At 38.6% G+C, this 15,795-nt stretch overlaps 1 protein-coding gene across 1 annotated transcript in view; it reads right to left on the bottom strand.

Moving 5' to 3' along the window:
- The window catches only part of Tnip3 (TNFAIP3 interacting protein 3), a 101,608-nt gene that overhangs the window by 3,047 nt on the left and 82,766 nt on the right, over window positions 1-15,795 (bottom strand). The window contains exon 10 of the mRNA XM_052173850.1: window positions 11,432-11,492. Coding sequence (XP_052029810.1) covers window positions 11,432-11,492 — 61 coding nt within the window. The remainder of the gene's footprint in view (window positions 1-11,431; window positions 11,493-15,795) is intronic.

Below are 15,795 nucleotides of genomic sequence, written 5' to 3'. Positions count from 1 at the left end.
CAGGTTATAGTTATACTTTCATATATATTTATATGTATTTATAGATGTATGAATATATTTAGGAATACATATACATTTCTAATATATTAAAAATTTACTTATATATTTATAAATTACTATCATATGTATAAATACACAGATATGTAACAGTTAAAAATATAGGCCATGAACTTGAAAGAGAGTGAGGGAATATGTGGGAAGAGTTTAAGTGAGGAAAAAGAGGGTGAAAGCAATTTAATTATATTTTAATTTAAAATAGATTAAAAAATACGTTTCAAAAAGTGTGACCATCATAAAAAGGTATTCTAAAGAAGTGCCATGATAGTGAGGAGAGTCATTACACACTCCCTCAGAAACAAGATGCCCGATGTTACCTATTACACATGCCTTAACAAGACACAGGATGCATGTGATCGTGTGATATGACACATTACTTATTAAAGTAAATCATAATAATGGAGAAACCAAACTTAGACACTTTCTCTACATTGAGAAGATAAATACATTTAACACTGATTAAGTTACACCCAAGGGGAGTTAGGACCAAGCAACAATGTCTCCTGTCTATAGGTTGCTTTAAATAGTCCCCTGGTCATTTAGTCAGTGCTTTTATGAGATGGTAGAGCTAACATATTTATTGTCTTGCTTTTGAAAGAGCTGTGGCCATTAAATAATCTATAGCAGAATGGAAATTTGAAGAGAAGGTGGAGTTTTTCTAATAGCTAGGCAAGTAACCTCCTTTGCATTTGACATGCAATAATATACAGTTGGTTTTTCTTCTTAAAAGTATTTAGTTTCTATTTAAGCAAATATAAAAAAATTACTATTTAACTAACATTATATATCATACTTATTCATGCATCTTTCATCTATCTGTATGTTGTCTGTGTAGTTATCTGTTATCTGTCACCTGCTTACATTATCTATCATCCATTTATTGTCTATATATTATATATCATTTATCAATCTATTATCAACTATCACTTATAAATTATTATCATCATAATCATTATATCTGTGTCCATGTTATCTATCTGTCACATATAATCTATTTCTGTCAGGCTGCCTGAGTTTTCCTATGTACTAGCCAGTAACCAGCTGTGCCTCAATTTTCATAGTTAGATAACATGGACAATAATAGTGCTTGCTTAACAGGCTTTCTATGAAGATTCAGCAAGATAGTATATGTATATACAAAGCACCTAAAATAGTGTTTACCATGCAGTCAGTGTTGTGGGTTTCATTGTACCCTAAGAAGATATGTTTAATTCCCAAAGCTTGCAAATATGTGTGACAAGTTCTGGAAATACAAAGGGGTCTTTGATTATGTGACTAGGTGTAGAAAATGCAGCACTCCTCAGGATGACCCCTTACTCCATAGAACCGATATCTTTAGTGTAAGAGGGAATTTGAATGTGAACACAGAGGAAGATGGTCAGGTAAAGTGAATGTAGACATGGAAGCTTTGGCTGCAATGGTTGGTCTGTTGTTTACTTGATTATATTTCTTCACCTAAGAGGTAATCCCTTGGGCATGTCTGTGAGGGTGTATCCAGAAAGCTATAATTGAGCTAGGAAGATCTATGTGAATGTGGGCAGGGCCATCCCATGAGCTAGAGTTCTGGACTGAATAAAACAGAGAGTGTGTGGAACACTGGCATTCGTGTCACATGGCCCCTGCCATTGTAGATCAAACTATAAGCCAAAATAAACCCTTTCATGTTGCTTTTTGTTAGATATTTTGTTACAATGATGAGAAAGGGAATTAATATAGTTAATCAGAATACCTGGAACTACTCCAAATTGTGAGAGGAAGGGAAAGAACCCCCTTACAGAGATTTTAAGGGATTGTGACCTTGCCAACACTCATTTTAAACCACTGTGAAGAATGTTTCTGTTCTCGGAAACCCCCTAGTTTTGGATTTATGTATTTCTATTCCTACAAAACAAATCCAGTCAGTGTTCATTACTCAACAAATGGTCAATTATGATGGTTAGGTTCTGGTCTTCTCTACTTCTAACACCTTCTCAGAGTTCCTTAGTTCATAACTTAACTTATGAGAAGTTGGCAATGCACTCAAGTGCCAGGCATGCAAGGCAGCCAGCCAGAGCTCCTTCATTTGAAGAAAGCAAACAAACAGCATGTTTTCAAGCTATACTGACTCTGTTATGGCATAGTCATTCTTGAAATATGGAAGCAATTTTGTATCCCATTCCAACAGCACATGAAAGGAGATGGAAATGTGCTCTGTAAAATCACCTTTGTAAACAGGAGCTGCCACTCATTAACATCTGTGTATTTCCACACATGAAAAGGCTCATTGTTTTGTGATGTTCAGTCAGGAGGCAGAAGATTCTTCAATGCCTTGGAAATGTTCATTGACTTCAATGTGCCTTGAAAGCATTCAAAAATAACCATAGACAGTGGATGAGATCAAGGCTGGAAGTTAGGTGACTGGAAGATTATGCCAGGTGGTACTCTGCTCCACTCCAGCTGTTACCCACACCCCACTGTGTGAGCAATTTTTTCCCCAAACAAGTTCCCAGTACACAAGTGTTGACCCTAAAGATCCTGCCTAAATTTCCCTGAACTTTCTTCCAGAAACACCCAATCTCTGCACAACTTGGGGTCCTGCAGGAGCCATTTTAGTGGGATGGTGATGGGTAGAGGTAGAATCAGATTGTGCCAGTTGTGCTGTCTTGGAGACCATGAACAATAGCCCCATAGAGCAGAGAGGGAGGGGAAGAGGGAAGTGGGGAAGAAGCTAGGGTTCGTGTTGATGCTGGAACAATGACTTAGAAAGAGCATTCTAAATCTACTCTGGCCTATCTCAGAGATGCTTAAAGTAAAGAATGACCTGTAAGCTTCCAAGTGTGACTTATAAAAATTTTCAGAGAGTGTACACCTCTGTATTTATTCTTACACCCATCAATGATTGTTTAAAAATTGTAATGCTATTAAAAATTCACCATTCATCTCTTGTTTATCTTTTACAATGTGTGAAGCATTTCCAGCTAAGAGGGAACCCTACAGTTATCTCTATGCGACCCAGTGAAAGGAATCAGAAAAAAAGATTGACTGACTTTAAAAACAGAGAGTTGGAAGTTCACAATGGTAGTGATAGGGTATTTTCAAAGAAAAAAAGATAGAATATTTTAAAAGAAAAAGACAAGAGGTGGGGGGGGGGGCAAGTCAGCCTCAGCTCTAGACATGTGGCTCCCCAAAGCAGGAAGAGAGGCAGACATCTCCTTCAGAACGTCAGCCAGGAGAGTGCTGTAAGAAGAGACAGGCAGTCCTGTTCTCAAGGTGAGCCCTGGGCCTCAGCAACCTCAAGGCCAGTTGCAGGTTCTTATGAGAGATTCCTGCAATGTATAGGGATGTCATTTTTTAATTCATTATGGCTTGGAGGACAGGGGTAGGTGCCCTTTACAGCAACAACCTATTGTTTAAAGCAGTTGCCCCAGTGACCTTAGCACACAGAAAATAAAAAATGCCAAGACCCCAGAAACCTGAATGTAATTAGCCACAGGGTAACAGTCAGGTTCTGAAGGCAGTTTTGAGACCGTGGCAGGCAAATGATGCCAAGGCTAAAGTACCAACCTTGTGGCAGGCTGCCAGAAGCAGATCTCATGAATGACCGTAACTCTGGTGTCTGAGAGCCCTGAGATGGTTAGGCAACCTCTGGAGCCACCTGCCTCTCACTGCCATAGAACCTGAACGTCTGAAGCCCCGCAGTCTGCCTGACACTCGCTGCATCTTTTCATCAGGGTGATTACACCTTTGGGAGGCTTTGAAAACACAAGTCTTTTCAACAATGACAGCATAGGAAAGAATAAATGTCATAAGAAGAATAGCTAAACAAAGGAGAACTAGCAGGAAATTCATCACACCCCAAGCAGCAAACCAGTCTTTGATACTAACAGGCCAGAGGTTCATGTCAGACAATAATCTAGCCAGGCAGAAACAACCAACAACATTTCAGAAACTGGCAAATATCTCTCAGTGATAACATTAGATGAAAATGGTCTCATCTCACCAATCAGGAGATCCAGTCCAGATGACTGGATTATAAAACTAGATCCAATCATCTGCTGTCTTCAAGAAACACAGCTTACTGGTAAGGATACCCAAAGACTGAGAGTCATAGAGTGAATGATAATCTATCAAGCTTCAGAGGTGGAAAGCAAGACAAATTCGACCCAAATTAAACAAAAGAAATACAGAGAAGACCCAAATCAATAAAATAATACATAAAAGGGCAAATGTTGCATCAGTGAAATCCAGAGGATGGGAAAGAAAAAAATTATGTTTAAGAAAAGCAGAAAATTCTAGAAAAAATGGGTAAATTCTCAGACACACATGATTTCAAGGATATATATATATATATATATGCATATGAATGATTTGGTTTTTTTTTTTTTTTTTTGAGACAGGGTTTCTCTGAATAGCCCTGGCTGTCCTGGAACTTACTCTGTAGACCAAGCTGGCCCCGAACTCAGAAATCCGCCTACCTCTGCCTCCCAAGTACTGGGATTACAGGCATGTGCCACCACCACCCGGCTAAGGATATATTTTAAAAACGCAAATAGATCCAAACAAACGACAAGTTTAAAACAGTAACAAAATGTCTATCTATGGTGAGAAACTTCAGGACAGGGTCAACAGGTAAAAGCCCTTAACGAGAAAACACAAATATCACTTAAAGAAATATAGGAAAACACAAACAAACAAGTGAAGGAACTGAACAAAACCATCAAGGATCTAAAAATAGAAGTAGAAACAATGAAGAAATCACAAAGGGAGACGACTCTGGAGATAAAAAACCTTGGAAAGAAATCAGGAGTCATAGATGCAAGCATCAACAACAGAATACAAGAGATAGAAGAAAGAATCTCAGGTGCTGAAGATACTATAGAAAACATTGACTCAACAGTCAAAGAAAATGCAAAATGCAAAAAGCTTATAGCACAAAACATCCAGGAATTATCCAGTATAGAAGAAAGCAAAGATTTAGAACTTAAAGGGCCAGTAAATATCTTCAACAAAATTATAGAAAAAAAAACTTCTCTAACCTAAAGAAAGAGATGCCCATAGGCATACAAGATGCCTCCAGAACTCCAAACAGACTGGACCAGAACAGAAAGTCCTCTTGGCACATAATAATCAAAACACCGAATGCACTAAACAAAAAAAAAAAAATATTAAAAGCAGTAAGGGAAAAAGCTCAAGTAACTTATAAAGGCAGACCTATCAGAATTACACCAGACTTCTCACCAGAGACAGTGAAAGCTAGAAGATTCTGGGCAGATCTCATACAGACAGAACACAAATGCCAGCCCAGACTACTATACCCAGCAAAACTCTCAATCACCAAAAATGGAGAAACCAAGATATTCCATGATATAACCAAATTTACGCAGTAACTTTCCACAAATCCAGCCCTACAAAGGATAATAGATGGAAAACACTAACACAGGAAGGAAAACTACACCCAAGAAAAATCAAGAAAGTAATCTTCCAACAAACCCAAAAGAAAATAACCACACAAACATAAAAGTAGTATCAAAAGTGTCAGAAAGCAACATTCACTATTCCTTAATATCTCTTAACATCAATGGACTCAATTCTCCAATAAAAAGACATAGATTAACACATATTTTTCATGTAAATCTTCAGTTTTATCAGAAAATGTTTATAAGTTCTCTTTCAACTAATTTAGTAAAGTTTTTTATGTCTACCATTTTATCTGTATTATTTTCCATGATAATCTTCAATATTAACATGTTTTTCTATATATTTCCTCAATTTTGTCAGAAATATTTTCGATGTAAATCTTCAATTTTATCAGAAAATGTTTATAATTCCACTTTCAATCCACTTAGAAATACTTTTTTGCCTACCATTTTATCTATATAATTTTCCATGAAATAGTAAATTTTACCGAGTTTTTCTACATATTTCTTGAATTTTATCAGAAATATTTCCCTGTAAATCTTTATTTTTATCAGAAAATGTATATAATTCCACTTTCAATCAACTTAGAAATATTTTCATACCTATCATTTTAATCTGTATAAATTTCCTTAATAATCTTTTTTATATTTTTATTTTCTATATTCTTTGATTACATTCCAAAAGCTTTCCACTTTCCCAGTCCTCCCCCCCCCCCCATATGTCCCATAAGTCATCTTCTCTCCATCCATTCTCCTATCTTTCCTCCTCCCTTTTCTCTGTCCTGGTACTCCTCTACAATGCTGGATCAAGCCTTTCCAGGATTAGGGCCCTCTTCTTCCTTCTTCATGGGAATCATTTGATGTGCTAATTGTAACTTCAGTATTCAGAGTTTCAGGGCTAATTAATATCCACTTATCAATGATTGCATCCCATGTGTATTCTTTTGTGATTGAGTTACCTCGCTTAGGATGATATTTTCCAGTTCCAACCATTTGCTTAAAAAATTCATGAATTCATTGTTTTTAATTGCTGAATAGTACTCCATTGTGTATATATACCACATTTTCTGCATCCATTCCTCTGTTGAATCTCACTTAGAACAGGAAATAAAATAATCATAGGAGGCTGATGGAGAGAGGGAACTGGGTAGGAGAGGAAATGGGGAAGAGAATTGGAGGAATTGGAATCTGCTGTGGAGAGAGCAAAGAAAGAGGGTCAGAGGGCCCAGGACAATGAATGAAAATCTGTAGTTGTTGGGGTGGCAAGGTGTGGAGCATCTGGAGGACTTGCCAAAGACATGGGATAGGGGAGGCGCCCAGAAATGAGTGGTGATGATGACCATTGGGGATATGGAAGCTGAAGAGGCCACCTCCTGGAGCTAGGCAGGAATGTCAGCGAGGTGATAGGGACACCAATCCACCCATAAAACTTACCACTCAAAATGTATCCTGTCTACAAAGAAATGCAGGGACCGGAGGAGATGGAGCAGAGACTGAGGGAATGACCAACCAATAATTGGCCCAACTTGAGATTCATCCCATGAGCAAGCAGCAACACTATTAATGATTCTCTGCTATGTTTGCAGACATGGGTCTAGCATGGCTGTTCTCTGAGACAAACAATGTTGTTGACTAGTAAATAAATTTGTTATCATGTAATAAAGCAAGGACTACTGTTATTAAACTATGAGATGTATGTTATGGTCACTTTTAATTGTCATTTAACATAATCGAGAATCAAATGGGAAGGACTCCCTCAATGAGGAGCTGTAGGCATGCCTGTGAGGGATTTTTATACTTAGGTTAGTTGAGGTGCGTACTCTAAATGTGGACGGTACCATTTCATGGGCCGGACTGTGGACGGAATGAAAAGGAGAGATTAATCCATTGATCTAGAGTGTAAGCCAAACTGTGAGGCAAATAAAGGCTTTCTCTCTAAAGCTGCTTGTATCAGGGTACTTTATCACAGCAACAGGCATGAAACTAAGACAATGTATAATTTAAAATTTAAACCTATGATTTCTTAGTAATCATTACTGTTAAATCATTATACGAAAATCCAAAACATCCAAGTTAAAACTTCAGATCCAAAGGGATTTCCCAGTCAATGACAGGGCTGTGTGGGAACAGAGAATGGCAGGTTTCAGTACTAGCTACCTGAGAGTTTCTGCCAGGGATGGGTTAGGTAATATGTTTAGTAATACTTATATACAGTACTGTGCTTTTTACTTGTGATATTTGAAATATCAGATAAGAAATACGTAATACCTTCTGCTTGTGTTAAATGGTGATTTTAATCCTGTCCTTTGGAGCAATTATGTTGCTTGTAGAATGAGTTTATTACTTTTGAATAATGAAAATTTTTTGAAATGCCATAATACATGCTGTGAGCTCAAAGGAAGACAAAATGATTGAAAATTGAATATCACCCAGCTAATTATCCAAATTAGAGACTATGTTCTCATTTTTAACATTTTAATACAGTGATGAAAATTGAAATTGAAATCCCAAGGTCTGCAATCCTTAGTACAAAGGAATATAAATTTAGTGTTAAATTGTATTGTGAAATTGAAATTGTTACTACAATTCTCTAAGGCTCAGTTTCCTCACATATAAACTGGCAGAAAATTAACATATGTTATAGTATTTCAGTGAAGATTAAAATAAACAATCTTATAAAACTACTTGAGTTGGTTCATTACAGGTATATTTCTTGATTGTTTTGTTACTATCATAGACACTGTTGTAAGTATATATATCATAAATCTCATTACAATTTCTTAGGCAAATATGTCAGTAGATTTTATGTAACTGACAAGTTTCACTTTATATATTTTATTTAAGTCGTGAATATCACAATAACTAACTTCTACTTTATGTGATTATTATTTTCTGTGGATAATATTGGATTCTATTGTATTATAAAGACTTTGGTAGTGATATATAGATTACTAATTTGTGAATTAGTAATTTTATTTTCTAATGACTAAAACTGTAGCACATGGAGATAATATCTTATTTTCATTGTATAACATCAGAAAGTGGAAAATTATACCATGTAGCAATTCAATGAATTTCAAAACTACAAACTTTATTCAATGGCCCAGGTACAGGATGTCTTTCTAATGCGTTTCTTCATTATGGGGGGGGGGAGCAGGGAGCCAAAACCTTACTACTTATATTTGTAGTCTATCTGTAATATAAATCAAGCAAATCATCAATAGAAAGTCTAGTATGTATCTAAAAGTATCTGAGTATTTTATTTTAGGATATTAATTTTCTATGTTTCTTTATGATACTGATATAACCTAAAGCCTTTACTACTCTCAGTGTTGATGTATGGTGCTCAGTGTTAATTGTCAAAATCTTGAATCACCTTGGAGATAAGCCTCTAGGTATGCCTGGGGAAATTTTTTTCATTAATTGAGAAAGTTAGAAAGCTACCACTGTGGCTTCTCCACAATTACACGGTATAACCTCAAACTGTGAGCTCAAATAAACCCTTCCTTTTAAATTTTCTTTTGTCAGAGTATTTTATCACAAATGAAGAGAAACTAAGACAAAAATTAGTACCAAGAAAAGAAGTGGGGCAGTTTCTATACGAGCATAACAATGAAGTTCTTCAGTCCTTTGAGCTCTTATTGCTGAAACATTCAGTAGTTTGGTGCTTTGGAAGGAGAGCTAATAGCCATTTTTCTGGGATCTTGAGAAGCAAAAATGCTATGAAAAATGAAGACAATGGGGGGCCTTGCTCGTGAAGTCTCAAAGGAGAATGTGAGCTCTATTAGAAAAGGAGTAGGAGGTATTCATGTGGAGTTTTGGCAAAGAATCTGACTTCATTCTGCCCATGTCCTGAGAACTTCCGTGAAGCTGGACTAATTTGTTCGGTTGATAGAGGGAATGGGAACAAGGCTACAGTTTCACAGAGAGAGTGCAGACCACAAAGCAGCTAGCATTGTTCTTGAGAGTGGCATCACTGAAGCGAACAGTGGCACTCTAACTTGAACCATATGAAAGATGGCTCTTAGATAAAACCCACTCACTAAAGGCTCCACAAAAAATGCAAATTTACATGAAAGGAGAAAGCCTGAACTGAGATGGCAGCTGAGGGACGTCCCTGTCCCTCACAAGCAGGAGCTCAGAAGCTGATGCAACTCACGTCCAGGCGTCCTAGGTTCCATCTAATGGTAAGAACAGAAATTGACAGTGTCATCCGCATGGTGTTATGTTAGAAGCATGAAGGACAAGGTTTCAAGTATCATGGAGTCCTACTCCATTCTATGGTTTTAGAGAGCTGAGGCTAGGCAATGTGTGTCAGGATCCAAGTCTCTGCCCAGGACTTGTGTGAAGTTGTAAAGGTAGAGCTAGTTGGCAGTAGAGACTCCAGGATATTAGAGATGCCAAGAACATGGGTTGTCCCTTCCCCCCACAGCATTTAGCTGTGACCCTCCTGGCTGGCAAGCCCCACTCTTCCCCTGACATTATCTCCAGCCTATTCAAGCTGCTACATTCCTGGCCTACAGCCTCCACCCTTCCCCTGGCGTTATCTCCGGCCCTTGTCCATTGGGAACAATACAGCCACTTTCACCTTAACTACCAAGGCCTCAGGGCAGTTTCACCTGGAGACCAGTAGAAAACTGCGTGACTGGAAGCAGGCAACCCACCGAAAAGAAGATCCAACGAATTCGCGGCCATTTCAGGGGCAGGGTGGTTTCCCAAAGACTATAAATATTGGCTTAATAATAGTAATGTCAGTCTCTATGGGCAACTGTCCTCTTGACTCATTTCTCTTTCGCCCCCTTCCCGTTACCCCCAGAATTCTCTTCCAGGTAATCCGGTTCGCATGTGGCCATGGGCGGCTACAATGGGTTATCGGCCGTGGAGACCTGTAGCCATGGATTGTTGCTAGGCTGAGAAAGAGGCTATGTCCACTAAAGATGACAGAGCTGGAGGGGTGGAGCATGCTAAAAACAAAAGTCACTATCTCAGCTTTGAATTAAATGTGATAACATGTCAAGAATAAGTTGAAACTACAGAGCTTATTCTGCAATTTCTATAATAATTCCCATCTAGAAAAATTCCTTGTTCATCTCTGAAAATGAGCAAGGTGGAGTTAAGTGTATGTCATGTAAGGCTTTAAATGGCTAAGAATTGAAGAATAACTTGCTTCCTACTGCCTACCCCTGGATGGCCTCAAGGCACTGTACAAACAAGCAGAAAGTAAGGTTAACTCTGCAGAAAGGGGGTAAGAATAGTAAACCTAAGGAAAATGAGACTTACAGGCGCTTTTAGTTTTGAGTGTGTTGCATATGGCACTTACTATTTTTTCCAGCACTATGTGAGGTGGCTGCTGTAAAGAGCTCTGGATGAACAGAGAGCTGGTCATCTAGCTGTTCTCTATGGAACAGAGAGTTCAATAGAGTCTGGCATCACATCCCAAAGGAAAGCAGTTCTGAGCTTAGGGGTTCTGCCAATGACATTTGAAACATCTGCTTTCCTGGGCTTGGTGGTGCAGCCCTGTAAGTCCAGCTCTTAAGACATCACAGCAGGATTAGGAGCTCGAGTTCATCCTTAGCTACATAATGAGATTGAGGCTATTGTTCTACGTGAGACCATGTCTCAGAACAGAACAAACAGCTGTCTGCCTTGGAGCCTCTTGGATTGTGGGTTTGCACCTATCCTTCAGGGTAGAATCAGAGTGCTGTTGCTGTTACAGAGTGCTGCCAATGGTTGTATTTAACGGTTCCTCTCTAAGTCTCTGACTCTGAGCCTGAAATAGGAGCAGAACCCAGATTTGGGACACACATTTTGGCATCTCAACATTGTCTGAAGGAGTTCACTCCAGACCACAAATTGTGTGTATAACAGTACTTCACAATAAGTTCTTTCTTAGTACAAGTGGATGTTGAATAGGCATTCCCTAAAGATCCCTTTTGTATGTAAACATGAAGAGATGCCTATTAAAGCTGTGGACTTACCATGTGCCTTGTGGTGAACATGTGGAGGAAGCTGGTTTAGAGCATTCCACTGATAGGATGGCTGTGGGAAAAAAAATAAAGCACTGTTATAGAAATATAGACTTCAATAAAAGCATGGGGGCACACTGAGATATAATTATACTCGGTGGGTTTTGTTAAGTAGCTAATGCACAAAAAAGTTGTCTTGATACAAACCTTTTGCCAATCTTCCTCATATCACTGCCTTAACTCAGCCCCTCTCTGTGTGCCTAGCTGGAATTTTTATGACTTGGGAATTGTACATTTTTCTCTCTCTTTCCTCAGCCCACCACCCTGATTCCTTTTCTTCTTTTCTTCCCCCTCCCTCAACTTCTCTATTTTCTTAACATTTTTGTCAATTTGATATAAAGTAGCATCTCAGGGAAGAGAAAACCTCAACTGAGGCCTTGCTTCCATCAGACTGACCTGTGCACACATGGTGGGCCATTCTTTCGATTAACAATTGATGTGGGAAGGCCTAGATTACTGTGGGCAGTGCCATCCCTGGGCAGATGGTCCTCAGTTGTGTAAGAAAGCAGTTTGTGGAAACCATGGGAAACAAGTAATGGTCCTTAATGGTCTTGGCATTAGTTCCTGCCTCTAGGCTCCTGCCTTGTGCTCCTACTGTGGCTTAATTCAATGATGAACTGTGTGATGCAGATGACTGAGCTGCATAAACCCTCTCAGCCCTGGTTTAAGTCAGTGTTTTATCATAGCATCAGGCAGTAATTAGAACATCACCTTACCCTTCAACCCCCCAAACCCCTACTGCCCACTCTCCCACCCCCGGCTCTACCTCCTCTCTCTCTCTGTCTTGAAATGGTGTTTTTGGATCTTTGAAGTATATACACCTCTGAAAACTTTCTATCTCCTGCAAGCCAAATAAATGCTATTTTTCAGATCCTCACATGTAGGCAATAAGAAAGACAGAACAAAAGACAAATTTAACATTTTCTAGTGGACTGAGAAAGAAACCATAGGCATGTTGGGAATACAGTGAACAGAAGTTCAGGAGGCAAAGCTGGACAATGCTTCCTCCCTACTGAGGTTCCATAAAAGATTGGCTCTACATTGCACAATAGGTACAAGAAATAGAATATATACATTATATGTTGTATATACATATTATTATATATAATATTTTTTCTTGAAATTTCCTCCTGAGTTTCCACTTACTTGATTATTAGGGAGCAAGCCTACACTGCATAACATAATTTACTTATAACTTATAACTTATACTTTATTGTATTATTATATCAACTCGATACAAGCTGTTGTCAAATCTAACAGGATGAAGCCTCAATTTGGAAAACACTTGCTTAAGTTCTGGCTGATCTTGCAACCATTTGCTTGGAAAATTGTTTTTCAGCCTTTTACTCTGAGGTAGTGTCTGTCTTTGACACTGAGGTATGTTTCCTGTATGCAGCAAAATGGTGGGTCCTGTTTACCTATCTAGTCTGTTAGTCTATGTCTTTTCATTGGAGAATTGAGTCTTTTGATGTTAAGAGATATTAAGGAATAGTGATTGCTGCTACCTGTTATATTTGATGTTAGAGGTGGAATTATATATGTGTGGCTATCTTTCTTTAGGTTTGCTGAATGCAGATTACTTTCTTGCTTTTTCTAGGGTGTAGTTTCCCTCCTTGTGTTGGAGTTTTCCATCTATTATTCTTTGTAGGGCTGAATTTGTGGAAAGATACTGTGTAAATTTGGTTTTATCATGGAATATCTTGGTTTCTCTGTCTATGGTAATTGAGTGTTTTGCTGAGTACAGTAGTCTGGGTTAGCATTTGTGTTCTCTTATGGTCTGTATGAGATCTGTCTAGGATCTTCTAGCTTTCATAGTCTCTGGTGAGAAGTCTGGTGTAATTCTGATAGGTCTGTCTTTATATGTTACTTGACCTTTTTTCCTTACTGCTTTTAATATTCTTTCTTTGTTTTATGCATTTTGTGTTTTGATTATTATGTGACAGTAGGAATTTATTTTCTGGTCCAATCTATTTGGAGTTCTGTACGCTTCTTGTATGTTCATGGGCATCTCTTTCTTTAGGTTACAAAAGTTTTCTTGTACAATCTATAGAAAGTTATCTTCACTTTCTTCTATACCTATTATCCTTAGGTTTGGTCATCTCATTGTGTCCTGGATTTCTTGGATGATTGGGTTAGAAGCTTTTTTGCATTTTGCATTTTCTTTGACTGTTGTGTCAATGTTTTCTATGGTATCTTCTGCACCTGAGATTTTTCTGTTCTATCTCTTGTATTCTGTTTGTGATGCTTGCATCTATGTCTCCTGATCTCTTTCCTAGGTTTTCTGTCTCCAGTGTTGTCTCCTGTTGTGATTTCTTTATTGTTTCTATTTTCATTTTTAGATCCTGGATGGTTTTGTTCAGTTCCTTCACCTGTTTGTTTGTGTTTTCCTGTAATTCTTTAAAGGATTTTTGTTTCCTCTGTAAGGTCTTCTACCTGTTTACTTATGTTCTCTTGTATTTCTTTAAGGGACTTTCCTTCTTAAAGTCCTCTATCATCACCATTAGAGTCTTGCTTTTCCAGTGTGTTAGGGTATCCAGGGCTTGCTGTAGGAAAGGCCATTCAGAGAGTGCCAAACCTGGGGATCCATCCCACATGCAGACACCAAACCTGGACACTATTGCTGATGCCAAGAAGTCCTTGCTGACAGGAGCCTGATTCAGCTGTCTCTTGAGAGGCTTTTCCAGATCCTGACCAATAAAGATTCAGGTGCTTGCAACCAACCATTGGACTGAGCACAGGGACCCCAATGGAGGAGTTAGGGGAAGGATTGAAGGAGCTGAAGGATACCCTTAACTGAAGGGGTATCAATGGGAGGGGAGCCCCTTGGTACTGTGAAAGCTTGATGCCCCAGTGTAGACTGAGGTGGGAGTAGGTAGGTGGGTGGGGGAACACCCTCACAGAAGCAGGATAAGGGGGGTGGGATAGGGGTTTGTAGAGAGGAAACAGGAAAAGGGGATAACATTTGAAATGTAAATAAAAAACATCCAATAAAAAAGAATTAAATGCATAAAAAATATCTGGCTGTAGGCAAGCATGTAGGACATTTTAATTAGCCTGTTTGTTGTAGGTGGTGCCACCCGGGGCTGGTGATCCTGAGTTCTGTAAGAAAGCAGGCTGAATAAGCCATGGGAAACAAATGACTAACCAGTTTCCTGGCCTGCTGCCTTTGTGGTCTCTGCATTAACTCCTGCCTCCATGTTCCTGTCAAGTTTGAGTTCCTGTCTTGGCTTCCCTCAGTGAACTGTGATTCACAATTTATAAGCACAATTTATAAGTTTTATAACAGTTATAAAACTCTTTCCTTCCCAATTTGTTTTTGATCATTTTGTGGCATCACAGCAACTCCAACTAAGACACTTATCATCCTAAACTGCCAAGAAGAATGTAAGCAGCTGTCTTGGTATTTAACCTCTTTGAATGAAGTTTAGTCAGCTCTTTCACTTCACTGCAGCCTGACCCAGCTCACTCCTCAGACACCTAGGCTCTTGGCTCTTTGGTCCATGAAAGAACTGCAAGAGGAAATGAGATCAGCTGTTTCTTTATCTTCTTGTTTATTTCTAGATGACTCAGGTAGCACATGGTGCAGATAAGTGATGTGAGCCCAGGCTTTATGTTCCAGGAAAGCTGCCAACAGGAAGCAAGAAAGTATAATCTTACCAGCATTATTAGCTATGATTTAATTCGGGTGTAGATGTAAAGACATATGAATTTTTCTTTTAAAATTCTCCTTGAGGTTGGGTGACATTGATTTCACTCAATAGAATACAGCTTAAAATGTATGCCTTTACTTCTCCTTCATCAAATACTGGCTTCTTTTTGGGGGGGGGTGATAACCTTATGATCTAAAATTCCTTCTAGGAATGTTTGCTATGCCATAGGACATGAATTTCTTCCTTCTTCCTGTTAAGGAAGGTTGACGGATCAGCTAGCCATCTCAATCCCAACATAAAGTTAAGTTATTCATGAACCTTATATTTTACAAGACTATCAAGTTTCTCAAACTGCAGGCATAACTCTTTTTCCTTATGCTCCCCACAAACTCAATTTACTTCTATATCCTTGAGAAAAAAATTTATAAGGAGTGATGGCTATGGTGGAAAAGCCCCAGAAGGGTCACTGGTGAAGACTGAGAAAGTAGGAAAGATACAAAGATACAGAGTAAAAGTGACCAGCAACTGGCCACATCAGGGAGAGACACAGGTCCAAAGGGATCTCACTAAATTCCAGGGTCTCATGAAGTCTTTCCCAAGATGGCATTACCATTAAGGACATTGGGAACTCTTGACAAGTACATACAACTAGCTGTTTATGAGTTC

Source organism: Apodemus sylvaticus, chromosome 2 (assembly GCF_947179515.1).
Source record: "Apodemus sylvaticus chromosome 2, mApoSyl1.1, whole genome shotgun sequence".
NCBI lineage: Eukaryota > Metazoa > Chordata > Mammalia > Rodentia > Muridae > Apodemus > Apodemus sylvaticus.
The sequence above is the reverse complement of the archived record's forward strand: the minus strand, read 5'-3'. Positions and strand labels throughout refer to the sequence as shown.